This window comes from Euprymna scolopes, chromosome 20, assembly GCF_053919585.1.
Source record: "Euprymna scolopes isolate OS-2025 chromosome 20, ASM5391958v1, whole genome shotgun sequence".
Classification (NCBI taxonomy): Eukaryota; Metazoa; Mollusca; class Cephalopoda; order Sepiida; family Sepiolidae; genus Euprymna; species Euprymna scolopes.
Genome location: NC_136501.1, coordinates 11,759,044 through 11,783,707, shown reverse-complemented (window position 1 = coordinate 11,783,707; position 24,664 = coordinate 11,759,044). Strand labels below are relative to the sequence as shown.

The window sequence follows — 24,664 nt, the reverse complement described above, 5'->3', positions numbered from 1 at the left end:
GAGGGTGGGTGGGTGCGTGGATGTCTTTTACATCGTAAATGACAAAAAAGGTGAAGGGAGAGGTGTGATCTGGCAGGGTACGAGGCAACGATGGAGAACCTTGCTGGTGGGTCGAGAGGCAGCTGATCTCTTGGGTGGTCCTGTTGGCATGAATTCAGGAGATTTCGCATTGTTGAATCTAACAGGATGATGATGATGATGATGGTGATGGAAGAAAAGGGTAGATGTGTTCTTAACAGGTGGTCAAATGATTCCCCTCACAAGATAGATAGTTGAAAGATTCAAGTAGACACCATAAATATATATTTCCCAAGCAGTGAAAATTTAGCACTTATGTTTTAATCGAGAGACCACCACAGAACGGAGTCAAGTGGTCAGTTAATTGATAATTGACTGTGAAAACCCCTTTGGGAAGAGCATCCCACGACGAATGATAAATGAAAGACGAAAGAAAAAAAACGTTTCTTGCAAGATAGACTAGTTCTCATAAATTCATAGTGAAACCATAAAAGTCGCCAATCCACGGGGAATGGATATTTATTGCTTTTACCGAAATAATAATTCAGTTTTGCCGTGGCCGCTGACAAATTCAAATAAGAAAAGGAAAACCTTTTTTCTCTTCGATAATTTTAAAGGTTGTTTTTTTTTTAATTTCTTTTTTTTCTTCCACGTCAGGGTGTTCAGAGGTCGGTAGGAAATACTTGGGCCTCCCCTGACCTTTGGGAAATAGAATGTTACTGGACCCAACAAAGGGAAGGCTTCCGATTGGCTGATGGCCATTTGGGACCCGTATTGAGAAGGCAGAGTTACAGCTGACCGATTCTAATATAACGTAAAGCGAAGACATCTGAATGACACACACTGCCACGCGTCTTCGCCCCCCCACCCTCAATTGCAGCCTGGTAAACTGACAATAACAGACAAAGAACTTTGTTAGCGAACGAATGCCAGCCCCTAAAATTTGTGCAAGTGACTAACGCCTTGTGTACATACTATTTGTCACCTTTAATGCAATAATTATTTTACGTTATGAAAAAAGTTAATCCTTGACTTGTTTTGCTTGTTTGAAAAAAACGCCGTTGATTGGAAGTGCAGTCTGTTTTCAGATCGGCCCTGTTGACAGTTTGGAAGCCGGACCAAGATTGGAGACAAGTAAGCGAACCAAGGTGACGGGGACAAATCCTACCACTGGACGGAAATAAAAGATGATGCCACAGGGATTGGAGCCAATTGCATCTTTCTTTCAAACCTGTACATCTGTTCCGGCCCTGTAGGGGTCACAGATCTACAGCAGATGTGCTAACGGTTATATCTCATAGGATTAGCGAATCTCTCGACAAAGGCTTCTTTCCTAGGGCAATTGCTCTCGACACACCAAAGGCCTTTCATAGGGTATGGCATAATGACCTACTTAACAAGATTTCAAGCTATGGTAGAGCTGGAAATCTCTTTTCAATTATTAAATCACTTCTCTCTGATAGTTTCATAAGAATTGATGGGCAGAAATCGGAAGCTCTCAGTATTAATCCTGGAGTCCCTCAGCGATCTATCCTAGGCCTAACTCTTCTTGATCTACATCAATGATCTCCCAAAACACATCCTTAGATCATTTGTAGACATTTATGCTGATGACACTACCATCTATGGCAATACATCAAAGGCCATACATGACCAAGTTCTCTCTGATTCTCTCTCCTCTGATCTTGAGCACGTGATACAATGGGGAAAGAGGTGGTTGGTTACTTTTAATAGATCTAAAACCAAGCTTCTATCTTTACATCATCAACGCTCTGATCCCCATCTGGCATTAATTGAAATGAATGGATCTCATCTTGGGGAAGCTCCATGTTTCAACAAGCTTCTGGGTTTTACCTTTACTCCTGATTTGAAATGGAACACGTACATCAAATCCATTGCCAAGGCTACTGGGAAAATGGTGGGATCGTTCTACCATTCCAGTAAATATCTCACTGCTGATGTAATTCTCTACATGTATAAGAGCCAAGTGCGTCCAAGGATGGATTACTGTTGCCACATCTGGGCAGGAGCTACTAGAAGCAGCTTATCCTGTCTTGAGAGAGTTCAAAATAGACTTCATAGCCTAGTGGAAAATGCCCTTTTCTCTTCCCTGCAACTTCTTTCCCACAGAACAGATGTTGCATGCCTGTCTCTGCTTTATCATTATTTTCATGGCAAGTGCTCATCTGAGCTTCAATCTATGGTCCCCTTTCGCCAAACTTTCACAATAAACACCCGTCTAGCTGAAACCATTGTCAATAATTTTCCCCACTCTTTATCTGTGCCTAAACCGAAATGTAGATTCCATAAACAAAGCTTCTTTCTTAGAACTGCACATCTGTGGAACTCTTTTCTGTCTATCTGTTTTCCAGCTGACTACAATTTGATTATCTTCAAGTCCAACTCAAACAAATTCTTGATGAACCGTCTCCTTAAATAGTCCAATTTACCAAATTTCCACTACTAATGATTACTACGAAATTATCCCATTAACTACTGTAAACTCAATAACCCTTATCTTTGAGTAGCCTCCGGACCTTGATAAGTGGCGACCCCTATGTAAAAACCTATCCGGATAAAAATAAGCTCTAGCCAGTTAAGAGGAGCAAACAATATGTAACTTTACTCTTTATCTTCTGAACTTATTCTCTTTCTCTTTCTATATATATATATACATGGCACAATCACGTTGATACATCGGTTCTAGCAAGATCACTGAAGCTAAGCAACGATGAGCCTGGTCAGTATCAGATGGGTGATCATTTGGGAAGGCTGGGCGCTATATGTACCATGCCAAGTTGTAGAAATTTCCAGTTTGGCATCTGGGGGTGCATTAATTCACTGGGAAAGATGCACCCCCAGTCTTCATTTAGACATGCATCTAGGAGAAGGAAAAATTGATGTAAAAACCTGCTCTGTCTTGTGGCAGTCATATGCACTGAAAAAGATTAGCAGTAATACCAAAAAGTGTGGTTGGTTCAACACAAAGCCTTCACCACTGTACACAAATCATCTGTGGATTTCTGAATAACTTAGTAGTTTTGGTGGAACCTCATACATTGAAATCGATGGGAGAATCCATTTTTATTCATATATATATATATATATATATATATATACTAAACAGTAAATCGTCTATGGTATCATAGCATAATGGATAAGACGCTGGACTGAAATACATAAGGTCCAGTGTTCGAGTCCTAATAACAGTCAAGCTACGCTGAAGAGGGGTAAGGCCCCGAAACATGCATGTACGTAGATTACTGTTTTAAAAATATATATATATATATATATATATATATATATATATATATATATATATAAAATAGCACCTTAACTAGAACCTTAACTGCCTGTAATTATTGCAGTTTTTGAACTTATGCAAACCTTTGTTTCCTTAAGGAATAAAAATAGATGGACTAAAGAGAGAATCTGTCAACTATGTGTATGCAGTGTGATGATGTAGGGAAGTCAAAACTGGTTAGTTGAGTTGACATGTATTGCATGGAAAGAAATATGAGTTTTAAAGATCTGATGAGCTCAGAGGAAGATTAAATCTGGACAGTAAAGAGACTTCATTGGTTTGGTCACTTTGGAAGAACAGATAAACGTTCTTGGGTTAGTAGATGTAGAACAGCTGAAGTAAGTTGGCAAAGGAAGATCAAGGAAAACCTCAGGGGAAATTATAAGGATACATTTGAGAGAAAAATAACGAGCTCTATCGCACTATTGGCCAAGCTCCAAACTCTGTCCCATCACCATAACATTACATCCCTATGCCTGTTTTACAAGTACTTTAATGCAATGTGTTATAATGAACTCATGGCTATTGTTCCCCATTGATGTACATATTCCCAACTAACCCTTCAAACAACAAAATCCCACCTCTTCATTGTTGAGATCCCTAAATGTTGGAAAGCCTTCTACTCTAATAGTGTTTTCCCTTGAGCTGCTAAACTTTGGAATTCCCTCCCTTTCCTGCTTCCCTGACTATACTAACATGCAGAAGTTTAAATGTAATGTTAACAGAAATCTCAGTATTCAACTCCCCGATTTCCTGTTAGACATACTCCTAAATAGTAGCCCCTTATATTCCAATGCATTGTTTGGGTTGAAAAGAGAGAAAAAAAACCCCAAAAAAACAAAGATCACGATTCTTTGTTAGTTTCTATATGGCCTGGTTGGCCTGTTTACAGCATATCAACCCTTTTTTTGTTTATGTAATACCGAAATACATTACCTATTATAAATAAGCTGGCCAGAGATAGGTTCGTTTGGCAGTCAATTTTTAAAACAGATGTTAAACATAATATAGATAGAAAACGTTCGTTAAACTCACCTTCTTTCTGAACATTCACTGACGTTCGAAATATCATCTCTTATGAAAGTGGACATACATTTGCCACTCCTCTCGCTGTAAGAACTTGTGCAGGTATAGATATCCTTGGAATTGTACAAGCCATTAGAAGGGTTCTCTTTTTTCCAATAGCCATTATTGTTATTGTTATTGTTGTTGTTGTGGCCATTGGGTCTGCTTCTTTGTGATGGTAAAGGAGGTTTGGTTCCAGGTCGGTTTCCCTTGTAATATGGTACTGGCACGCTGCTGTAATAGCCGCTGTCTGTTGTACCACCATTCAAGCCCATCTTGGTGGTAGGCATCCTACCGATACCTCCTTTGTTTCGAGTGAAATGGCTCTGGAGACTCTGGCTGGTATTATTTATATGACAACTGTCATGAGGAACTGCATAAATTGGTTGAACGTCTACGTTGGATATGGGTGTACGAGTTAATTCTGGTGGACTGGATACCTCTTGCTGAAAACAGAAGAACATTAAATCCTCATTTTTAATCACATGTCAAAAACAAAATATTTTTATGATTAATACACAGAGGATATTCACTATTTTAAAAAGAATAAAATTATTCAATTTTAAATAAATAGAGTATGCTTCCTCTACCTAAATAATATTTAACTGAAAATGACAATCATTTCCACTGAACAAGTGATATTTTTTGTCATAGCATTGACCCTGATAGACATTTATTATTTTAGAAAAATTATTAAAAGCGATTCACACAAATTAATGTAGAAAATACAATTAAATTTTCATAGGATCCTGCTCGTATTTAACTATAAACTGTACCAACCCGACATTACCCAGGAGTCTTTTTACAGGTAAAAATGACGATAAATTTGCCGTCCTAATGCCAACAACATTACATCTTTATTTTAAAAGTTTTATTGAAAAAAATCAATTCAGGTAACTTGATTATTTAGTAGAACTGACGTTTATTCAATATGTTAGACAATAACATGGCTAAAAGTTAAATTATCTATTTATCTATCCAGTGATATTGTTAAAATAGTTTATATATATATATATATATATTACAAAAGAGTCACCACTTATCAAGGCCGAGGGTTACTCGAGGATAAGGGTTAATGAATGTACAATGGTCAAGGGGAACACGTCAGTCATCGGCAGTAGTGGAAATTTGATGAATTGGATTACTTAAGGGGATGACTCATCAAGAATTTGTTCACATTGGACTTGAAGACAACCATATTATAGTCAGTTGGAAAGCAGGAAAACGGAACAGAGTTCCACAGGCATGCAGTTCTAAGAAAGAAGCTTTGTTCATGGAATCTATGTTTCGGTTTAGGCACAGATAAAGAACGGGGGAAAATTATTGACAGTGGTTTCAGCTAGACGATTGTTTTTTGGGAAAGACAAGCCAGGAGGAACCATAGATTGGAGCTCAGATGAGCACTTGCCATGAAAATAATGATAAAGCAGAGACAGGCTCGCAACGTCTCTTCTGTGGGAAAGAAGTTGCAGGGAAGAGAAAAGGGCATTTTTCACTAGACTATGAAGTCTATTTTGAACTCTGTCAAGACAGGATAAGCTGCTTCTAGTAGCTCCTGCTCAGATGTGGCAACAGTACTCCATCCTTGGACGCACTTGGCTCTTATACAGGTAGAGAATTACATCAGCAGTGAGATATTTACTGGAACAGTAGAATGATCCCACTATTTTCCCAGTAGCTTTGGCAACGGATTTGATGTACATGTTCCATCTCAGATCAGGAGTAAAGGTCAAACGCAAAAGTTTGTCAAAACATGGAGCTTCTTCAAGATGAGAGCCATTCATTTCAATTGATGCCAGACCGGGATCAGAGCGTTGATGATGGAAAGATAGAAGTTTGGTCTTAAATGCATTAAATTAACCAACCACCTCTTTCTCTATCGCACTACCTGCTCAAGATCAGAGGAGAAAGAATCAGAGAGAACTTGGTCATTTACGAACTTTGATGTGTTGTCATAGATGGTAGTGTCGTCAGCATAAATGTCTACAAATGATCTTAGAATGTGATTTGGGAGATCATTGATGTAGATCAGAAAAAGAGTTAGGCCCAGAATGGATCCCTGAAGAACTCCAGCATTAATGGTGTGAGCTTCAGATTTCTGCCCATCAACTACTACTCTTATGAACCTATCAGAGAGAAATGATTTAATGATGGGTCTGTATTGAGAGGGAGAATTTTTAAATACGGGGCATACTGATGAGGTTTATCAGGGTGTTGGGAAGCAATTCTCCTTAAGACAACGCTTAAATAGCTTTGTAAGTATGGGAGCTATTTCTGGTTGAAGCTTTTTGAGCATTATAATAGGAACGTCATCAGGGCCAATTGCTTTACTGGAATCAAGGTTTTTGATTAGCTTGGCAACATCATGCACAGATATTTGTATGTCGCATAGCGTGTTTTCAGACACAGGAGATACGGGGGCTTGGCAGCTCTGATCGCAAAGGGTAGAATTAGCTGCAAAGTTTTTGGCAAAGAGTTTGGCTTTGTCTGATGCTGACGAGATTACTTCAGGTCCATTGATGGTTGGGATAGAGCACATACTTCTATTCAGGACCCTGTTTATTATTTGCCAAAATTGGTAGGAACCAAGCCATTGCTCAGATACTTTGGACTTGACGGACTAAGCATACAACTCTCTCGCGTTCTTTATTACTCTTTTACAATGGTTGCTGACAATCCTGAAAGCGGCTTTAGTCTCAGTACATCTATTACGTTGATTGTTTAGAGAATAGAATTGGTCTGTTATGTAAAAATGGGTTTTAACTGAAGATTTTTACAGAAATGAGCTAAGTTAAATATAAACAAAATAATCTTGTGCAGTTGCATACGTGACAGAGGTCACATGTTAGGAGACGTGTGCTTTTGATGTAACAGAACTGACAGGTCAAGAGGTCAGAAGATTAGATTGTGAAGACAGCTGAAATAAATTTATATTTAAAAATATAAAGTGTTGTTCTGTGGTTTCACAAAAGAAGAAAAAGCAGGTGTCTCAATCAGTTATGGTGTTGGTCGTTGCATGTTTATCACAGAACGAAGCAGTGAAGACAGAAGAACTCCTGGATAAAGAAAAGGTATGAAGCATATATTCTTCTTCTTATAAAATATGATATCTATAAATATAAAAGCGAAAATGTATGTATGTGTGTTCGCTTTTTCTGTGTGTCTACAAAACGCTTCTTTCAGAGGAGCGGTCGGTCGGTTCACAACTTTGTAAAACTTTTTATATCACATAGAAATCGTAATATCTCACAGTTAACAACGAAGCTCGCCTGTCTATTTAATTTAGTCGATTTCGGGAAAATAAATATTCAATATTTGTCGCTCGCCGCATGTGGGTTAGTCTTTTTCCTATAACATCGGGGGGGGGGGTCGAGGAAAAAAGCGTTCAGCAGTAAATGAAATCCCGCAGTCAAACTGACCTCATTAACTCATTAAAACGAGCACCTGCTAAATCCAACCAATTAAATAAATTCAAACGTGTTTCCGTAAGCATGTTGCGGTGGGGCAATGGTTAACATCGCACGTTTTTTCTTTTCACAACTTTACCTCAACGGTTCGGGTTCGATCTTCATACTTATTTTTTTTTTACCCCCCCCCCCCCCAACACCCGGGCAACACCGGGTACCCCTCGCTAGTCTTTATGAAAATACGAACTGTAATATATCCCCGTGTAATAGCTCGATACAGCTCCAGAACTGGGAGCATGCCTTTTCCGCAAGTGCAGGTAGGAGCTCAGCAAATACTTGGCAAATGGGGATGATCAGGCTGGCTTTGGTGTTGTAGGAGGTCAAGTTGGTGATGTTTTTATGTATGACCAAACAAAGTAATTCAGCAGGTTCAGCTCCAAGAAGGAGGGGACTAGTGAGAGAAGGATATAAAGTCATAGCACTCTTTCTGAAGCCAAGTCTGGGTCTCTTTTGACTTGTGAGCTGGCGCCGAGTCTGCCGCCACCTGATTGCACCAGGGGATCACCACACTTGTCAACACATTCAAGTAAACTTTGGTGTTGATTTTCAAGCTGACTTCAAAGATGTGTGGTGGCATGATGTGGCCCTCACTTGAAACTATACAAAGAACCGTGCCTGGAAACTTCGTTCAGCTGTACCCTCAAGCGTTGAACCGTCCAGATTTTCATTTTGAGGGTGCTGGAAATGGTCCCGTTGTCATAACTTGGATTGGTAGGGAGTATGAGTTAGACAGGGCATGGTTTTGTTTTAACTTTTTAAGTGTTTTTTGCTTTCTTTGGTAGCTTTTTTGCAGGTTTCATTAAACTAGGGATTTGTATTGTGGGGTTTGTAAAGGTTTTTGGTATTGCTTTAATGGCAATGTTGTTTAATGTTTGTGTAAAATGTTTTAGTGGTTCTTTTTTTTTTTTTTAAGAATGTCCGCATCAACCTCTGTTTTGCATAGGTTGGCAAATGTTACGCAGTCAGCTTTGTGTAATTTCCATTTTGGAATTTTTTTTTCTCCTGGTCTTTTTTGATTACTTTTGAGTATGATATGGTAGTGGTCACTTCCATGTTGGTCTTCTAGTACATCCCAGTGGAAGTCCATATAGATGGATGGAGTACATATTGATAAGTCTGTTGCAGACATGGACCCATTGGCTGGGTGCATGTAGGTATTATTGCCGTTATTTAATATACATAAGTTTGTTGTTGATAATATTGCATTTATTATATTACCCTTGTTACTGTTTCGATTGTTTCCTCAACGGTTACTGTGTGCATTGAAATCTACCATTATTATGAAAGGGGGTGAGAGTTTTCTTTATTTCTTAATTCGGTTGAATGTATATTGAACATATTGTTATTTTGCACTGTAGGTTAGCTGTTAATGCTATTGCTTGAATTTCAAAATTTAAAAATTGTGAGGTATAGTTTTTTTTTAATCAGTATGAACACTCCTCCAATTGGTCTATTTGTTGCTGATGTGTATACTTTGTCGTACATGTTATATCTTTTGAATTTATATTTCTGATTTTCTTTGAGTAGTGTTTTTTGTAGACAGATTGCTGATGGGTTTTGTTTGTTGATAATTTCTGATATTTCTTCATGGTTAGGTCCTTATCCTCTATAGTTCCATTGTAGGAATGTTGTTTTGCAGTGTTTTGTAAGGTTTTGCATGAATAGGTTCTTTACTTTGCTTTTTCTATATCTGTCTGATTTTTGTTGAAGTTTTTATATCTAATATTCCACTGGTTTGTTCTTTTATTTGTCAAATTCATTGTGATTTGAGTGGTTTGGATTTATTCTTTCTATATCTGCCAAAATTGCTTAGTTCTTCAGTTTCCATATTTTCTATTTGATTAGTCTTGTTTTTGGAGTTAGATTTATCTCTGCTTCCAGAGGCTAATCGAGATCGCGGTTTATTTTTGGATGGGCTTATTTTTTTAGAAATTTTTTCATTTATTGCTTTAGTTTGCTCAGAGGGTATTTTGGTTGCTTCTTTATTTTTGTATTTATTGGTAGTTTTTGATTTAGAGTTGTAATTTGGGGAGTTTACTTCATTATGATAGAATTGTTTTTCTGTGTTTTCCATTTCTAACATTTGGTAACTGTCAGAAAGAGGGATTTGAGGGTTTATTTATGAATTTTGGTTTGTTGTATCAGTATCTGATTGATATGTACTTAGTTTTGTATTTTCTGTTTCCTTGGTGAAACCCTAGATTCTTGATTATTAGATTTTGTAGCATAGGTTTTAGACTTTTGAGAAGTTTGTTCTTCAGTGCAATTGTCTTTTAGAAGGGAGAATTTGGTTTGTGATGACGTTAATATTTTATGTATTTTGTTCTTTTCTTTAGTTTTTTTCTATACTTTAAGTATAAGTTTAGAGATTTTTGAAAGTGTAATAGTTCATTGGGTTCTAAATGAATTAGTTTATCTATAAGTTCTTTATATTTGTCAAGTTGTTGGGGGGGGGAGGGTTATTTGGTTTGGTTTTTCAACTATTTTTTTGCTTATGCAGAGGAGATATTTCTCTTATATTTTATTGTTAATATTTCTTTTCCTTTTTTTCCATTTTCCACAAGATTTATGGATGGTTTCCTGAACAGTTGGGGCATTTAGTTTCTTCATAAGTTTCTGTATTATGGTTTTGGTCTTTTAAACCACATCAAGCAAATGTAGGACTTCCTCTGCATCTGACAAATTTGGGTTACCTGAGCATTCAGCATTATTTGTGTTTGTACGACAGCATTTAAAGTCAGCATCTCACCCCCAACTTGTTTCTGATGGAGCAGAGTTTAAAAAGCCATTATCAAACCATTTTTTTTCTTGAACAGTATTCTTTTTAAATAAAAAAGCAATGCTTTATCAAAATCAAATTTTTTCCATTGTTTCGAAAATTTGCTATAGTAGCTTCACTTAATTGTTATTTGTAAACTAATAATCTGATTTGGCTCAAATTTTGACACATTTCATTTGAAGTTTAGTACTTTATAAAAATCATATAGATTTTTTATTAGTCATCCAATCTATATGTCAGCTCAAAGATTTATGGAGATTGATGTGATATTTCTTTATTGTTTTTATTAAAAATAAATAAAAATTGAAAAAATAATTATTTGTCAACTGAACTTTTTATATCAAATATATTCATCAAAGAATACTATTATTTTGTCAGGTACAACTTCTCAACTGATTTTATCATTCTGTAGGGGTACACATTTCTCAACAGAGCCTATCATTCCGTAGGGTACACATTTCTCAACAGATCCGATCATTTCATAGGGTACACATTTCTTAACTGATCCTATTATTGTCAGGTACACATTTCTTAACAAATCTTATCATTCTCTAAGGTACACATTTCTCAACAGATCCGATCATTTCATAGGGTAAACATTTCTCAACTGATCCTATTACATTTCTTAACAAATCTTATCATTCTCTGAGGTACACATTTCTCAATGGATCCTATCATTCTGTAGGGTACACATTTCTCAACGGATTTTATCATTTTGTCGGATACACATTTCTTAACAAATCTTATCGATCTCTAAGGTACACATTTCTCAACAGATCCTATTTTTAGTATCTATTTTTAAATTCAACCTTTTCTTCTGTTCCATATTTCAATAAGAATGCTTCTAAAACAACAATTGGGTACTGTACCTGTTGAACCTCATAGTAATCATTTAGCATTTGTTTTGCCCATTCAAGCAATCCCAAAGAATCTGCTGCAAGATTACTGGTGTTCTCCTTGTTTAATAAGCTGAGTACTCTACATAACTGATGAATTACATTTCTGCAATAAAAACAAGTTGAAGTGTTACCGTTGACTTTATATTTAAATCAAATTTAGAAAATATAAAAAAAAAAATTAGATAGTCACACAATATAATCAACTGCTATGGTGTTATTTCATATTTTGTCATTATAAAATGATTTCATCAGAAATGATTGAGAAATGTTATTTTTTATTTTACAAAGAAAAAACAATTACAAAATGAAAAAGATAGAATGGGACAGAAGAAAAAGAGAAATATAAAAAAAAAGAAAAAAAAGAGGAAGACATTTTAGAAAGGGTGAAAAAAAAAAAAAAAGAAAAAAGATTTTATGCATTAGTGAAAAAAGTAAGAAAAATGTCTTAAGTGAGAGGAGAGGGAGGCAGACACATTTAAGAAACACATTAAGCTTTACTTTTTGTTGAGAAGATAACCAGAAATAAAAAAAAAAAAAAAAACAATAACAGTAGTCTAAAGAGAAATAAAATGCACTGAGCATTTCCAATCTCATAAAGTGTTGAGAAAAACGATTAAAGAAAAGGAATATTTGACATTATGAAGTCATGCAAGATAAAAACATTTCACCTATGTCTAAACTTATTTTCTTGTATGATCTTAGCATCTTAGATCAAGAACCCAAAATTCCCCTCTAAAAATTGAACAATTTGCTGAAAAATGTATTTTTAATGAAAATATGGTGGTTAATCAGAAAAAAAAAAGAAAAAAAAGATTTTAGAGGTGGAAGCAAGGTGTTATCCATGTTCACTTTAAATAATTTATAAACTCAAAATACTATCTATTGTCGCCCAGATAAGACCATCTGGAATGACAGAAATATATTATCAACTCAAATATCAGACTAATTTTAGTTCCTTGGTCATCTCCATATTTATTAGTTTGGTGCAAAAATAATGCCGTTTTTTTGACATGTCAAAAAACCATATTTTTGCACCAACCTAATATGTATGCTTGTGAATTATGGGCTTTGACAGTAGACCTAAAGAGACAAATACAGATGAGGGGGATGAATTGCTTTTTTAAACTTCTTAGCATTTCATACAAAAATAATTGTCAAATGAGAAGAACAGAATAAAATACACCAAGCAATTTCACCATGTGAAGAGTTCTTGACCACAGCAAAAACAATGTACATTGAAATGGTACAAGAACTTGACAGAATTGACAAATTTTGCAAAGAAAAAGTGCAATGCAAGAAGGAGAGTCAGACAACGAATGAGTTAGTCGGACAATGTAATGAAATCTAAAAAACGAAAATACAGTGACACTCCGAGGAAGTCAGAATAATGGAGAGAACAGTTTGCAAGGTCATTTGGTATCAAGCATAATTTTCCTGATTATGCTGAAGGTAAAGATTCCAAAGAAAAATATTTTATATTGAAGAATAAGAGGCACTAACTTGTACGTAGGGACTCTGGTATCTTCGCAATCCATTGCTCGTAAGCGGGTTCGTACTTGAATAAGTAGTTCCTTTAGGGTGGCTTCATGCAAACGCATGTTTTCCAATTCATAAATGTAGACCTGTTCATCGATGCTGCTATTTTCAACAGTTGTTTCTTCATTTTCTAAAAGTATGAAAAAAGACGAAAAAGAATGTTCTAAATTAAACTAATTTTTAAAAGACAAACTTTTGCAGAATCTGAAAACAACAACGTAGCATTTAACATGCCATATTTATTGTAAAATCTTGCCAAGAAAATATTTGGATTTGTACATGTTACATTCAAGATTAAGACATACAACTTAGTGTTAAGACTGGAGACCAAAAGCTCATTTTTTTAATTGGATCGATACATTTAATCTTTGCTATGTTTTACTGTAGTTCATTGCTGCAGTTAGCTTAAAAAATTTAAAGAAATTACAGCTTTTAAACTTGGAATAACTTTACTTTATTTAATGGAAGTATAATATTTATTTCCTTTGGACGTGTTATATCATTTTATGCTTATTGCACCAAAGCCTAAAAAAAAAAAAAAAAGAAAAAAGTTCTGTTATGCCAATGTGTAAAAGAAAAAAAAAATTCTTTGAATTTCTAAAATTCACTACTGCAACAATCCTCCCTAATCTATGCCTAATCCTTCATCACCATAGTAGGAAAAGTGACAACAGAGTAATGTTAGAGCTACTCAGCTAACAGGTTTCTGGTGGAAATACAGGAAGAGTCAGAATCAGGATCTATCATCTTTTGGTCATCTCTGTCTCTGCATGCAGCAAGCAAAGGTGTGTCCGATGCAAAACCACAAATCAATAGAGTAAAATGGAAATTTGCTTTTGCGCCATTCGTTTATGTGATCTGGGTTAAACCTTTCCCCAACTTCGCATGCAATTGCTGAGCTTTGCTGCTCTTGATATTAGGGGTAAAAACCTATAATTTGCAGGTTAACAAATAGCTGCAACTAATGAGAAGGACTTCAGGTAGACCAGGCAATCTTGAGGCACAATCTTTGTAACTTCTATGAAGAGATCCAACTAACTTAACAACAACAGGATTATATGAAAAGACAAGCAAAGTTAGGTGCAAAACTAAATCAATGGACTGAGAGTGGAAACATTATGTCTGCATTATATTTTGGTGTCTTCTGAGCCAATCATAACCTGACTTCACATGCATCACTGAGTCTTGTTCTCCTCGTTGGGGATAAAAAAACAACAATCTTCCATATTAACTTTTGCAACCAACAAGGAGAACTTCATGCAGACCAAATAATTCTGAGGCACAATCTTTGTGAGCTCACTGCAGAAATCTGACTCACTTAACTGTTGTATTGTAGCTTACCAAATCATTTATACTCTGTGTCACTGTTATCCTTGCTGTTGTAGTCGTCAATCCAGGTTGTTGGTTGTCTGAGGAATACACTCAGACACCAGTGTTTTTATAAAAGGTTTATTTTACAAAAAGACAATCACTCAAAGACATTAGGAAACAGCATGTATCTCCATGAAAGAGAAAGGTAGACAGATAGATAGCCCATCTCGCTATACCAACTCTCCTTGTGTGCCACCCCCACCTCTCACCTCTTGGGGAGGGCTGCTGGAAGTATCTTCTCTGCTTGAAATCTTACAAGCTAAGAAAAAGAGAGAGAGTTTCACCTGCAAATCACAAGGTTTACAACTTCTGCCTGGTGTCTCTCTCTAACCCTTTGACCTTCAAAATTTATCCACTCAAACGTGGCTGCTATTATGTAATAAGACAACAGCAGGAAGGAGATGATGGTGGTTAATAACACAGACTAAAACCCAGCTGTGCCAAGTTCGAATCCAGTTCATTTCACAAAAACCCTTTCACTTGTGATGTTGGCAACCTTCATGTGATTCCTCCCATAAGTACCTACTGTATTTCTAGAAAGACTTCTAACTAGAAAGATACTAAGAAAACAGAAGCCAATGATAATCACTTGATTCATATGAAAGGAGTGAATGATGCTCTACAACAGCAGCAGCAAGATGTCGGTGGCCCAGTGGTTAACAATGTGGGCTGAAACCTATACATGCTAAGTTTGAACCCAGTTCGTTCCACAGAAACACTGTTAATTAAGGATGTTAGCAACATTCATGTGGTCCCTCCCATAAGTAGCCGATATCCTTCTAGAAAGATATTAGTGAAACGAATGCGAATAAAAATCATTACCAAGAATGATGCTCAACAACAGCATCTATATTGCAACACAACCAAAACTAAAATGTGTTGCTTGCAATAGAAAGAAGATCGTTTAAAATAAGGTTTAGGCTTTTAATATAGAACACTTTGCCAATATAAGTATATTAAGATGAAAGAAAGTAAGCATAGAAAGTTAGAGACTGTGACTGACAAGGAGTGACCCCCCCCTCCAATCCTCAGGTCAGTATAGCTTGATATGGGTGACTTGGTTAATTGAGTCAAATCACCAGATACAAGAGATAATGTACTCATCTGCCGATTAAAACAGAGACTAGATCTATGTGGAGTATAGATGGAAGCATTTAGACCCTAATGTGAAAGAAGAGGAGGATCCAAATAGCTAAAAAATAATAAACTAAGTTTGGTAATCTTGCAGTATATCTAACAGCTTAAAATTAAAAAAAAATTTTTTTTTAATTTTACAATTAATAACTTTTACCAAATGCATTAAAAGTTCATTTTCTACCAACTTGTATACTTTTAAAGTATGAAAACTAATTGTAATATTTATTATCTCTGTAGTTTTTGTAAGTGGTCGCATAGATAATTTCCAGTTTAAAAGATAAAAAAAAAATAAAAATAAAGACTCATCTTACCATTAACCCTAAGTCTATGGAGGAGAGGCTTGCCACAAGTCATTTTTTATGAAGGGATCATATAGCCATTTTGATTCTTGTCTGAGGAAAGAAAGCTTTCAACAAAATCTAATTTTGAAATAAAAACTTTAAAACAATTTTTTCTACAAGTTGATAGAAATTTACATTTTTAAGCATTTGGTTACAGTTATTTGTTGTGTATATACATTTTTTTTGTTTTTAATATTTCTCAACTGTTAATTATACTGCAGAATCATCATGAGTTAAAGTTAAATTCTTATTATTTCCATTTTTTTTTATTAACAATAATAGCATCTGCCCAACTGCAAATGAGTGAAATTGTCACATTTTTAGATTGTTAATTTTCTTGTATATTTAGGTGAACAGTTTTGTATCCTTTCAAATAGGGCTATCATTATCAGCTACTTTTTTGTCAAAGCCAACAAACAACTAACATTAACACATCCTAAGTATTAGGTTGTGGAATTTTTTAATTTTGATTTCACATGACGTATTTTAAAATCAGTTTTCGTTACAATACCTTTACTTTATATATGATTTTGAAGAGTGTTTTCTGCTCTGTCTAATTGTTTAAATTAAAATTGTTTTAAAACAACTGTCTTTTCAGAACGTGGAATACAAGATGGAAAAAAGCAAATTAAAACAATTTTCTTATTTCAATTCAAGCTAGGTCGAAAAGCTGCTGAAACAGCTTGCTATATCAACAAAGCGTTTGGCCCAAGAACTACTACTGAACGCACAGCATAATGGTGGCTTAAGAAATTTTGTGGTGGCAACAAGTCTTGTAAATAATGAGCATAATGATTGGCCACTAAATGTTAGCAACAATCAATTAATAACCTTAGTCGAAGCCAATCCACGCACAACTCTTTGAGAACTTGCTTCTAAATTAGACTTAATGTGTACAATGATTTCCAACCACTTGAGAGATTGGAAAGACAAAAAAATTTGATAAAAAAGGTGCCTCACAAATTGAATGTCAACCAAAAAGAAATGCCATTATAAAGTGTCACTTTCCCTTCTTTTACGCAACAAGAATGACCTGTTTCTCGACTGGGTTGTGACTTTTGATGAAAAACGGGTTCTTTACGACAACTGGCGATGCTCAGCTCAGTGGTTAGACTCTATGACACTACCCGTAGCCAGAGTTGCACCAAAAGAAGGTCATGCTGACTGTTTGGCAGTCTGTGACCGGTCTCATAGTTTTTTGAATGCAGGTGAAACCACTACGGCAGAGAAATACTATCAACAAATGGATGACATGCATCAAAACCTTTGACAACAACATTCAGCATTAGTCAACAGAAAAGGCCCAATTCTCCTCCATGACAATGCTCGACCGCACGTTGCTAAACCGACCCTGCAGAAGTTGAAAGAGTTGGATTGCGAAACTGCCTCATCCGCCATACTCTCCAGACCTCCCACCTACTGACTACAACTTTTTCAAACATCTTGACAACTTTCTGTGCGATAAAATCTTCAAAAACTTAAGCGATATCAAAAACGGTTTCAGCAACTTCATCGCCACCAGAACACAAGATTTTTATGTTATTCACATAGATACACTTGTTTTGTTAAATTATATTATAATTCAAGTTAGTCATTTCATATTAATACATAATGAAGAAGAGAACACCTACCGTATCCTTTATTATCAAAACCTGGAATCTGAAATTAAAAAAAGAATATATTTTGGATATTATATGTAATAACATAAATATGGGTACTTATCCAGAATTCTCCCTATATTCAAAAAACAAAGAAAAATCTGTATGATGTAAGCATTCATGATAAAACGAAAATATCATATTTCAAAAATCATGTAAATCGATCAAATAGTTTTGTTTTTAAATAAGAAGTTTTAAATAAGTTTTGTTTTTAAATAAGAAAATCAAATTTTAAATATCCAAGGAGGGACTGTCTTACACGCCCTTTTGAAAAAAAAAAAAATGTCAAGAAATAAAGTGAGATAACTCAACAATAATTCATACTTACTAGATTTATGTTGTAATGTCTATGAATTCCCATTAATTGCTTAGAAATGATTTTTTTTTATAAAAATGATCAATTTAAATGATTTTAGGAATAGGATATTATCGTTTTGTCATGGGTACATATATCATACAGATCTTTATTTCTTTATGTTTTTTAATATAGGGGGAAATTTTGGACAAGAACACAAAACTGTGTTTGGTTTTGGAAGATGATAGAAATTGTATTGAATTAAGAACATCAAAAAGTTCCAATGAATGAAGACAGTTTTATTTGTCATATTCATCAACAGAATAATATTTTTTAGTAAAAAGTTCTAAGAAATGAGGACGGTTTTATTTCTGTCATATTCATTGACAGCAGAACGATTTTCCATTAAAAACAAAACAAAAAACTGACAGTGAAATGCATTCTAACAAAAATGAAGCAGAAAACAAATGTAAATAAAAAGAATTGGGTTCATTATTAACTGGTTTCTGTCTGCAAGCTATAGATATATCTCACACATTTTATATTTATCCCATGTTGAAAAATATAAAAAAAATACTGACATTGTAACCATAGTAGGAAAACTAAGTTCAAGATGATGACAGTGGTCCGTTCAGCTTGAATAATGAAAGGTGTATTGTAGTTTTAAAAATAAGTGATGCAGCATGTTATTTAAATGCATGTTATTTAAATGCATGTTATTATTTATTTGCGGACTTTTATCCTCATCTTCTAGTTGTTGTTTCACAACGTTTTGACCAACTCTCCCCTTAGTCTTCGTCGGGTGGTAAACCGCGACAAGTCTTAAGTGTATTTTCAGCAATTACTGCCTTCCATAGTTGTTATCATCTCACCACGTTTTGGCCAACTAAGTCTCTGGCCGGCTTTGGGTAGGATTGAAACTGCCATCTTCAGGCAATGCTCACCTGAAACTGTAGAGATTCGTCTGTATCCACTGGGCTATGGGCCCAAAGGGACCTGTTGCACAGTAGATAGAGATATGGAGGCTAAGGAAAACATGAGAGGAAGTGATAAAATGACTTGAATCTCTATAGTTCCAGATTGCCTGAAGATAGCAATTTCAATCCTATCCAAATCTGGTCAGAGGCTTAGATGGCCAAAACATGGTGAGACGCAACAACTATGGAAGGAAGTAATTACTGAGGATACAGTTAAAAGACTTAGCATTCCTATCCCGTCATGGTTAACCACCTGACGAATGCCAGAATGATAGTTGGCTGAAACGTTGAGGATGAGGATAATAGTCCGCAAATAAATATATAAATAACTCAAAAGGATGCATGTTATGTTTTTGAAATTTTGAGATGAGGATTGATTATTCGTATTATTTGAACTGCTGTTCTTATCCTGAGTGTCATTTTCACAACATTTTGATCAATGTAACCTTCGATCTTCTTCAGGTGTATCTTATTGAATACACAAACTCTTTCTGTTAAACTCAGGAATATGCAAGGATCTGTGATGTAGTGGATAAAATACTTGATAAAATTCAGTTGCAATCTTCTGGAGGTTGAAGGTTCAATCTCCAGTGTGGGTGACACTCAAAAAATACAATTACAAATTCCTTAGGATTTCTTCCCAGTCATGGCTGATGGAACAAGAACATGCTACCCCTGTGGATTAAATAAAAGGTTATGGTTGACAGAAAGATTCTTGAGTTTGACAAGATACACCTGAAGAAGTTTGAGGATTACATTGACCAAAATGTGAAAATAATATTGAAGAATAGTAGTCTGAAGACTCCGAATAATGAGGCAAAGAGAAAGTTTATCTCCAGGAGAAAGATGTGGAGGCTGACTTGGATTTAACAAACCAAACTAGTGGGTGGATGGAAGGACCGCCAACTAGTGGGTGGATGGAAGGATTGCCAAAAGTAGAAGTGACATCGTTGTGGAATGAGGTAGTTAAGTGTAATCAAAGAAAAGCAGAAAACTTCAGAGTCGGTAGATAAAAGGTTTAGTGAATAAAGAATATGCAAATTAGTTAACTATATGATTTGGATCACATACACATCATCATTATATTAAAAAGATACTGTTCTATCATGTGAATTTGAATTTGGTATTTAAATCTCACTGCTAGTGCAAGAAATGACCGTAACTATACATATAAAAATATTCATAGGTACAATGAAAACTTGTACTTTGATCAATTTGTTTTGGAGGGGAAGGGAATATCTTGAGAAAATACTTATGCTTCAAAGTCAGCTGGTAATATTCTATCTCATGGTTTTCCTAGCTCCCTGCATCATTCTGACATATGAGTCGCTTTGAGTATTTTACAGCTCTGGTAACAAAGATGGACTTCACTTTTCTTTTGTCGATTTCCATTCAGAGATTTCACTTTAACAAGCAACTTGTATACGTCATCATTTTGACCATTTCTCAAGAATGAACATTTTGTCAGCTGACATGTAATGTAATCAGAGATGAAGGTAGTTGAAAGGAGTCGAATTCAGATCATTATTTTTTTCCCCCCAGATAATGCACAAGATATTTAAAAAAAATACTTCTGTTACAAAATGAATGGGTAATCTGATGTCTTGTGGTTTTCTTAGCTTGCTGAATCATTCTGACACACATGCATTGCTGGAAAATTTTATAGCTCTAGTAATGAAGGAGCACCCCCACCCACCTCTGTTAGTAAGTCTATTCAAAACTTTCGCTTAGCTTCACAAAAGAAAAAACAAATTGAAACGTTTTTCCAGATATAATTCTGGCAGGAAAAAGATTTATACAAACATTCTTACCTTTCTAATCTTTTCATCTGGCACATTTGTACTTTTTGAAGTTTCTTCTACGAAATTAATATGACCCCTAGGAATTAAAAAATAAAAAAATAATGATTCGAAACAAACATTTGTTATTTATGAAAAAATAGTTTTATAAAAAGAAGATTTTAAAATAATTTAATGTTTATGTTTTAGAATTTTTTAGTTGAAGGATTAATAATTTCCATTATTTAAATTATTTGAACTACTCTGTGCATCTTATCGAAATGTAGGAAACTTGGATGGGGAATGTCTCTCCGGTCATGACTGACAGAGTGAGAACCCACCCTCAACACCAACCTTTGATTAAATAACATGTCCAGTTTAAAATTCTGTCCAGGTTCATAACTTTGACTAGGTCTCCAAGTTCAAAAGATGCATATGAAGGTCAGACATTATATCGGCCAAAACCTTGTGAATATAACCAGTAAGATAAGAACAACACAAATTTAATGTTTTCTTTTATGCCATATCAACTGATTGAAAGTTATTTGATGTCAAAAATAGTGTCTCGACAAAATACTTTTTGGAGAGATTGGTGTTAGACATGGGGGGGGGAGAAGAAAAACTGAGTAGAAAGAAGAAAGAAATCCAGTCATTTTTCAATTTCTTTATATTTTCAAATATTTATCCATGGTGATTGCTTTAACATGTATTCATGATATAAACTTACATCCAGAACAGATTCAATTTAATCTATAGGTGAGATGCTAACATGTACTACCACTCGGAGTAAGAGTGGGCTTGCGATTAATAGCATTGAAGGAAGGGAGGGTAACTCTACACAAAAAGCTCACAAATTTAAACATAGTTTTAAGGACCCATAAATCACATGATTTGGCAGATTATGGTTTGCTTGATTCGCTAGATTGTTTTTTCAGCACTGGTTTTCAGTGATTCATGCAAAAGTTGCCAACATCCCTCATGAAATTGGTCCGATAGATTCTCCAGTATGATTCAAACATGCCTCTTTACATTGCACTTACATCTGGTCAGTATAGGGAGATGTGTGCAGAACAGAAAACTCCATTGGTATGGTCATGTTAAAGGAATGGATGAGAGTTCTTGGGCTAGTATATGTAGAACAATTCAACTGACAAGGAAGGCTAAGGAAAACATGGGAGGAAGTGATAAAAATTGACTTGATGGAAAGAGGGATGAATAAAAACCTGACCAGAGATAGATTAGTGTGAAAGTCAATTTCTTAAAAGCTGTCCAACACATGCCAGAAGGTAAAACAGATGTTAAACTGAATAATATGATGATGATGATTATTATGATGATGTTGATTTAATACTTTATCTTGCATGTTAATGCTACAAACATTCATTTATGAAAATCAGACTTTTATGATAATTTAGATTGAATTAAATAACGTATAATTTATCTCTCCTAAACATTAGCATGGTCTAATAATATTAAACCAACAATGACAACTGGGGTGTAGACCGAGAATATAAAATAAAGATTTAAATATGTGACACTAAAACTTGCATCCATAAATATGCTATAAAAGTAAATGAAATCAGTGAGTATCAAGAAACCAGCAGGAGAAAGAACAAAAGATAAAAACAATCGAAAGAGGGACAAATGAAGATGTAAGATCACATGGTCCTCTCACTCGACAACTGCTGACAACTCTTTCATCTACACTTCTGACTGTATTGTCTCTCACATTGGTGGCTGTCAAGAGGTGTGCAGTGCTTCACAAGCATAAAAATAAGATAACGCTAGAGAAACAAAAGAAAACACAGACTTTGACATGTTCTATAGATATTAATTGGACTTTGGGTGCATGAATGACATCATCGACCTTCTGAATGCTAACATCTGCATCTCAATCATCTGTCAATGCCATGTTCGTCAGTTGATGTCATCTCATCTTAATCTGTTCAGGGCCACAATTTGCATTCTACTGTCTTTAACTGGAAACAGTCCTCAACTGTCGCAAACACAAGACTGTACATAAACTGTTCCTAAATGTAAACTGTCACAAAACTCACCACCACTCATAAAACTGCCAGTAAACTTACTCTGAACATATTGACCTCCATTGTTTGGCCCTTTACTGCCGTTCATCGCCATAATCCTATTTTAATTCCCTTTGTGTGCCAAGTGAACAAATTCCTATACCTTTGTTCTGCTGATAAACTTATTTTCCATTATTTTTGGTATATTTTCTCCTCTCTTGTTTTTCTTTTTTTTTTAAATTAATAACATTTTTGGGGGAGGGAAATAATGTTGATAGTATCAGAAATAAGACTAGAGCAGAGCATTGAGAATATACACATATGCTATAGTCACTACTGGTTTAGTATCATCTAGATGGGGTCACTGTTGAGAAGAGATGGATAAACATACACAAGGTTTGTGCATGTAAAATATTCTAGAATTTCATTTTCACCTAATCATGTGAAAAATTCCTGGATTACAAATATATTACATATTAGTGGGAACTGCTACAGCTTTTCCTTTTCAAGGGTCTACAAAGTCTTTCTTCTTCACTAATTCTTTCATTTATTCTCTCTCTTGCTTCCCCTCTTCCCTACTTTTAATACCTCTGATGACCTCTTCCACAAACTCTACAACCTAACGATGAAAAGTTTTCACAAACAAATCAAGAGAAAACCCAGAATCACAACTTCCAACATAGACCCCCACTACAAGTTCTCCTCTAATATCAGGGGTCCACGTTCCAATCTTCCAGCCAAACTGGACCTGCTGTTCTTGCGTGAAACTGGTATTAATTCAGCTGCTTACGTAGCTGATTTCTCCATGAAAGCCTATTCATATCCAAACCCGACCCTGAAGATCACCATTGACATGGAATATGTGCCTATATCAAGGATACCTTCCTTGTGTCACGAACATCTCCAAAGAAGACCCCAAACACCCTTACATGTGCTTTAGAGCAACGCTTACTTCTAGCACAGTATTTATATTTGCCCTCTATCCTCCCCACAATGATGGAGTAAGTATCTTTGATAGTATCGCTAAACAAATTGATCATACCCTGTCTGCTCATTCCTCAACAAACATTCACATCTGTGTAGACTTCAATGTTCACAATGTTGAATGGTTAGTTTACTCAAACAAAACAGATGACGAAAGGAGATTCTACCATGATTTCTTCTTTACACACACTGTTAACAAACCCACTCAGGTACCGAATGCTGACGGACAATTTGCAAGTCTTTTAGATCTTTTTCTAACAACATGCCCTGAAATATGTTCATCCTTAGTTCTTTCTCCAATAGGATCTTCTCATCACTCGGTTGTTTCAATAAAAATAAAAACAAAGTATAACAAAACTCAAATATCTCTCTTCATCAGATAGTGCACCGATAATCGCTGACTAAAACAGTTTCCAAACGTTCATATCCAAACTATTCCTATGCTCTATGTTAAAAAAAAATGTGTCCGATATAGCATCTAACTTAACTGATTGGTTAACTATCAGCATAGACAGCTACATACCCTAAAAAAAAAAATTCCAACAAAAACTGAACAGCCAGCCTTGAGAGATTCCTCTTGAATGTGCTGCTGCCATTGTACACAGAAACCACTACTTCAGTCGCTCTAACCATAATAAATGTTTTGAAACTAAATTCACCTTTAGTACTGCAAACAATCACTGCAAAAGGATTACAGAAAATTGAGTCTCATATGCTCAGTCCATCAAGTCGAAGAAAAGAGGCTTGGTTTCCATGAATTATGGTATATAACAATGTTGTGAATAGCTGTGTATCCTCTATACCAACCGTCATCAATGAGCCCGAGGTGATTTTGTCAGCATTTGACAAAGCCAAACTCTTTGCCAAGAACTTTGCAGCAAACTCAACCTGATACAATCAGGGCCTCCTACCTCTCGAATTTCCTTCCAAGACCAAAAATAATTTGAGTGCCTTCAGAGTTCAAAACACACTTCAAAACTTAGGTGATGCCCTTTTCTCCTGCCTGCAATCCCTTTCCCACAAAAGAGACG

The 24,664-nt window shown here is 35.4% G+C and overlaps 1 protein-coding gene across 1 annotated transcript in view; it reads right to left on the bottom strand.

Moving 5' to 3' along the window:
* Positions 1-24,664, bottom strand: part of LOC145241325 (uncharacterized) — a 151,528-nt gene that overhangs the window by 5,784 nt on the left and 121,080 nt on the right. The window contains exons 7-11 of the mRNA XM_080104154.1: positions 20,659-20,725; positions 17,549-17,576; positions 13,033-13,198; positions 11,503-11,635; positions 4,358-4,833 (exon numbers count right to left, since the gene is read on the bottom strand). Of these exons, the coding sequence (XP_079960280.1) occupies positions 4,358-4,833; positions 11,503-11,635; positions 13,033-13,198; positions 17,549-17,576; positions 20,659-20,725 (870 nt within the window). The remainder of the gene's footprint in view (positions 1-4,357; positions 4,834-11,502; positions 11,636-13,032; positions 13,199-17,548; positions 17,577-20,658; positions 20,726-24,664) is intronic.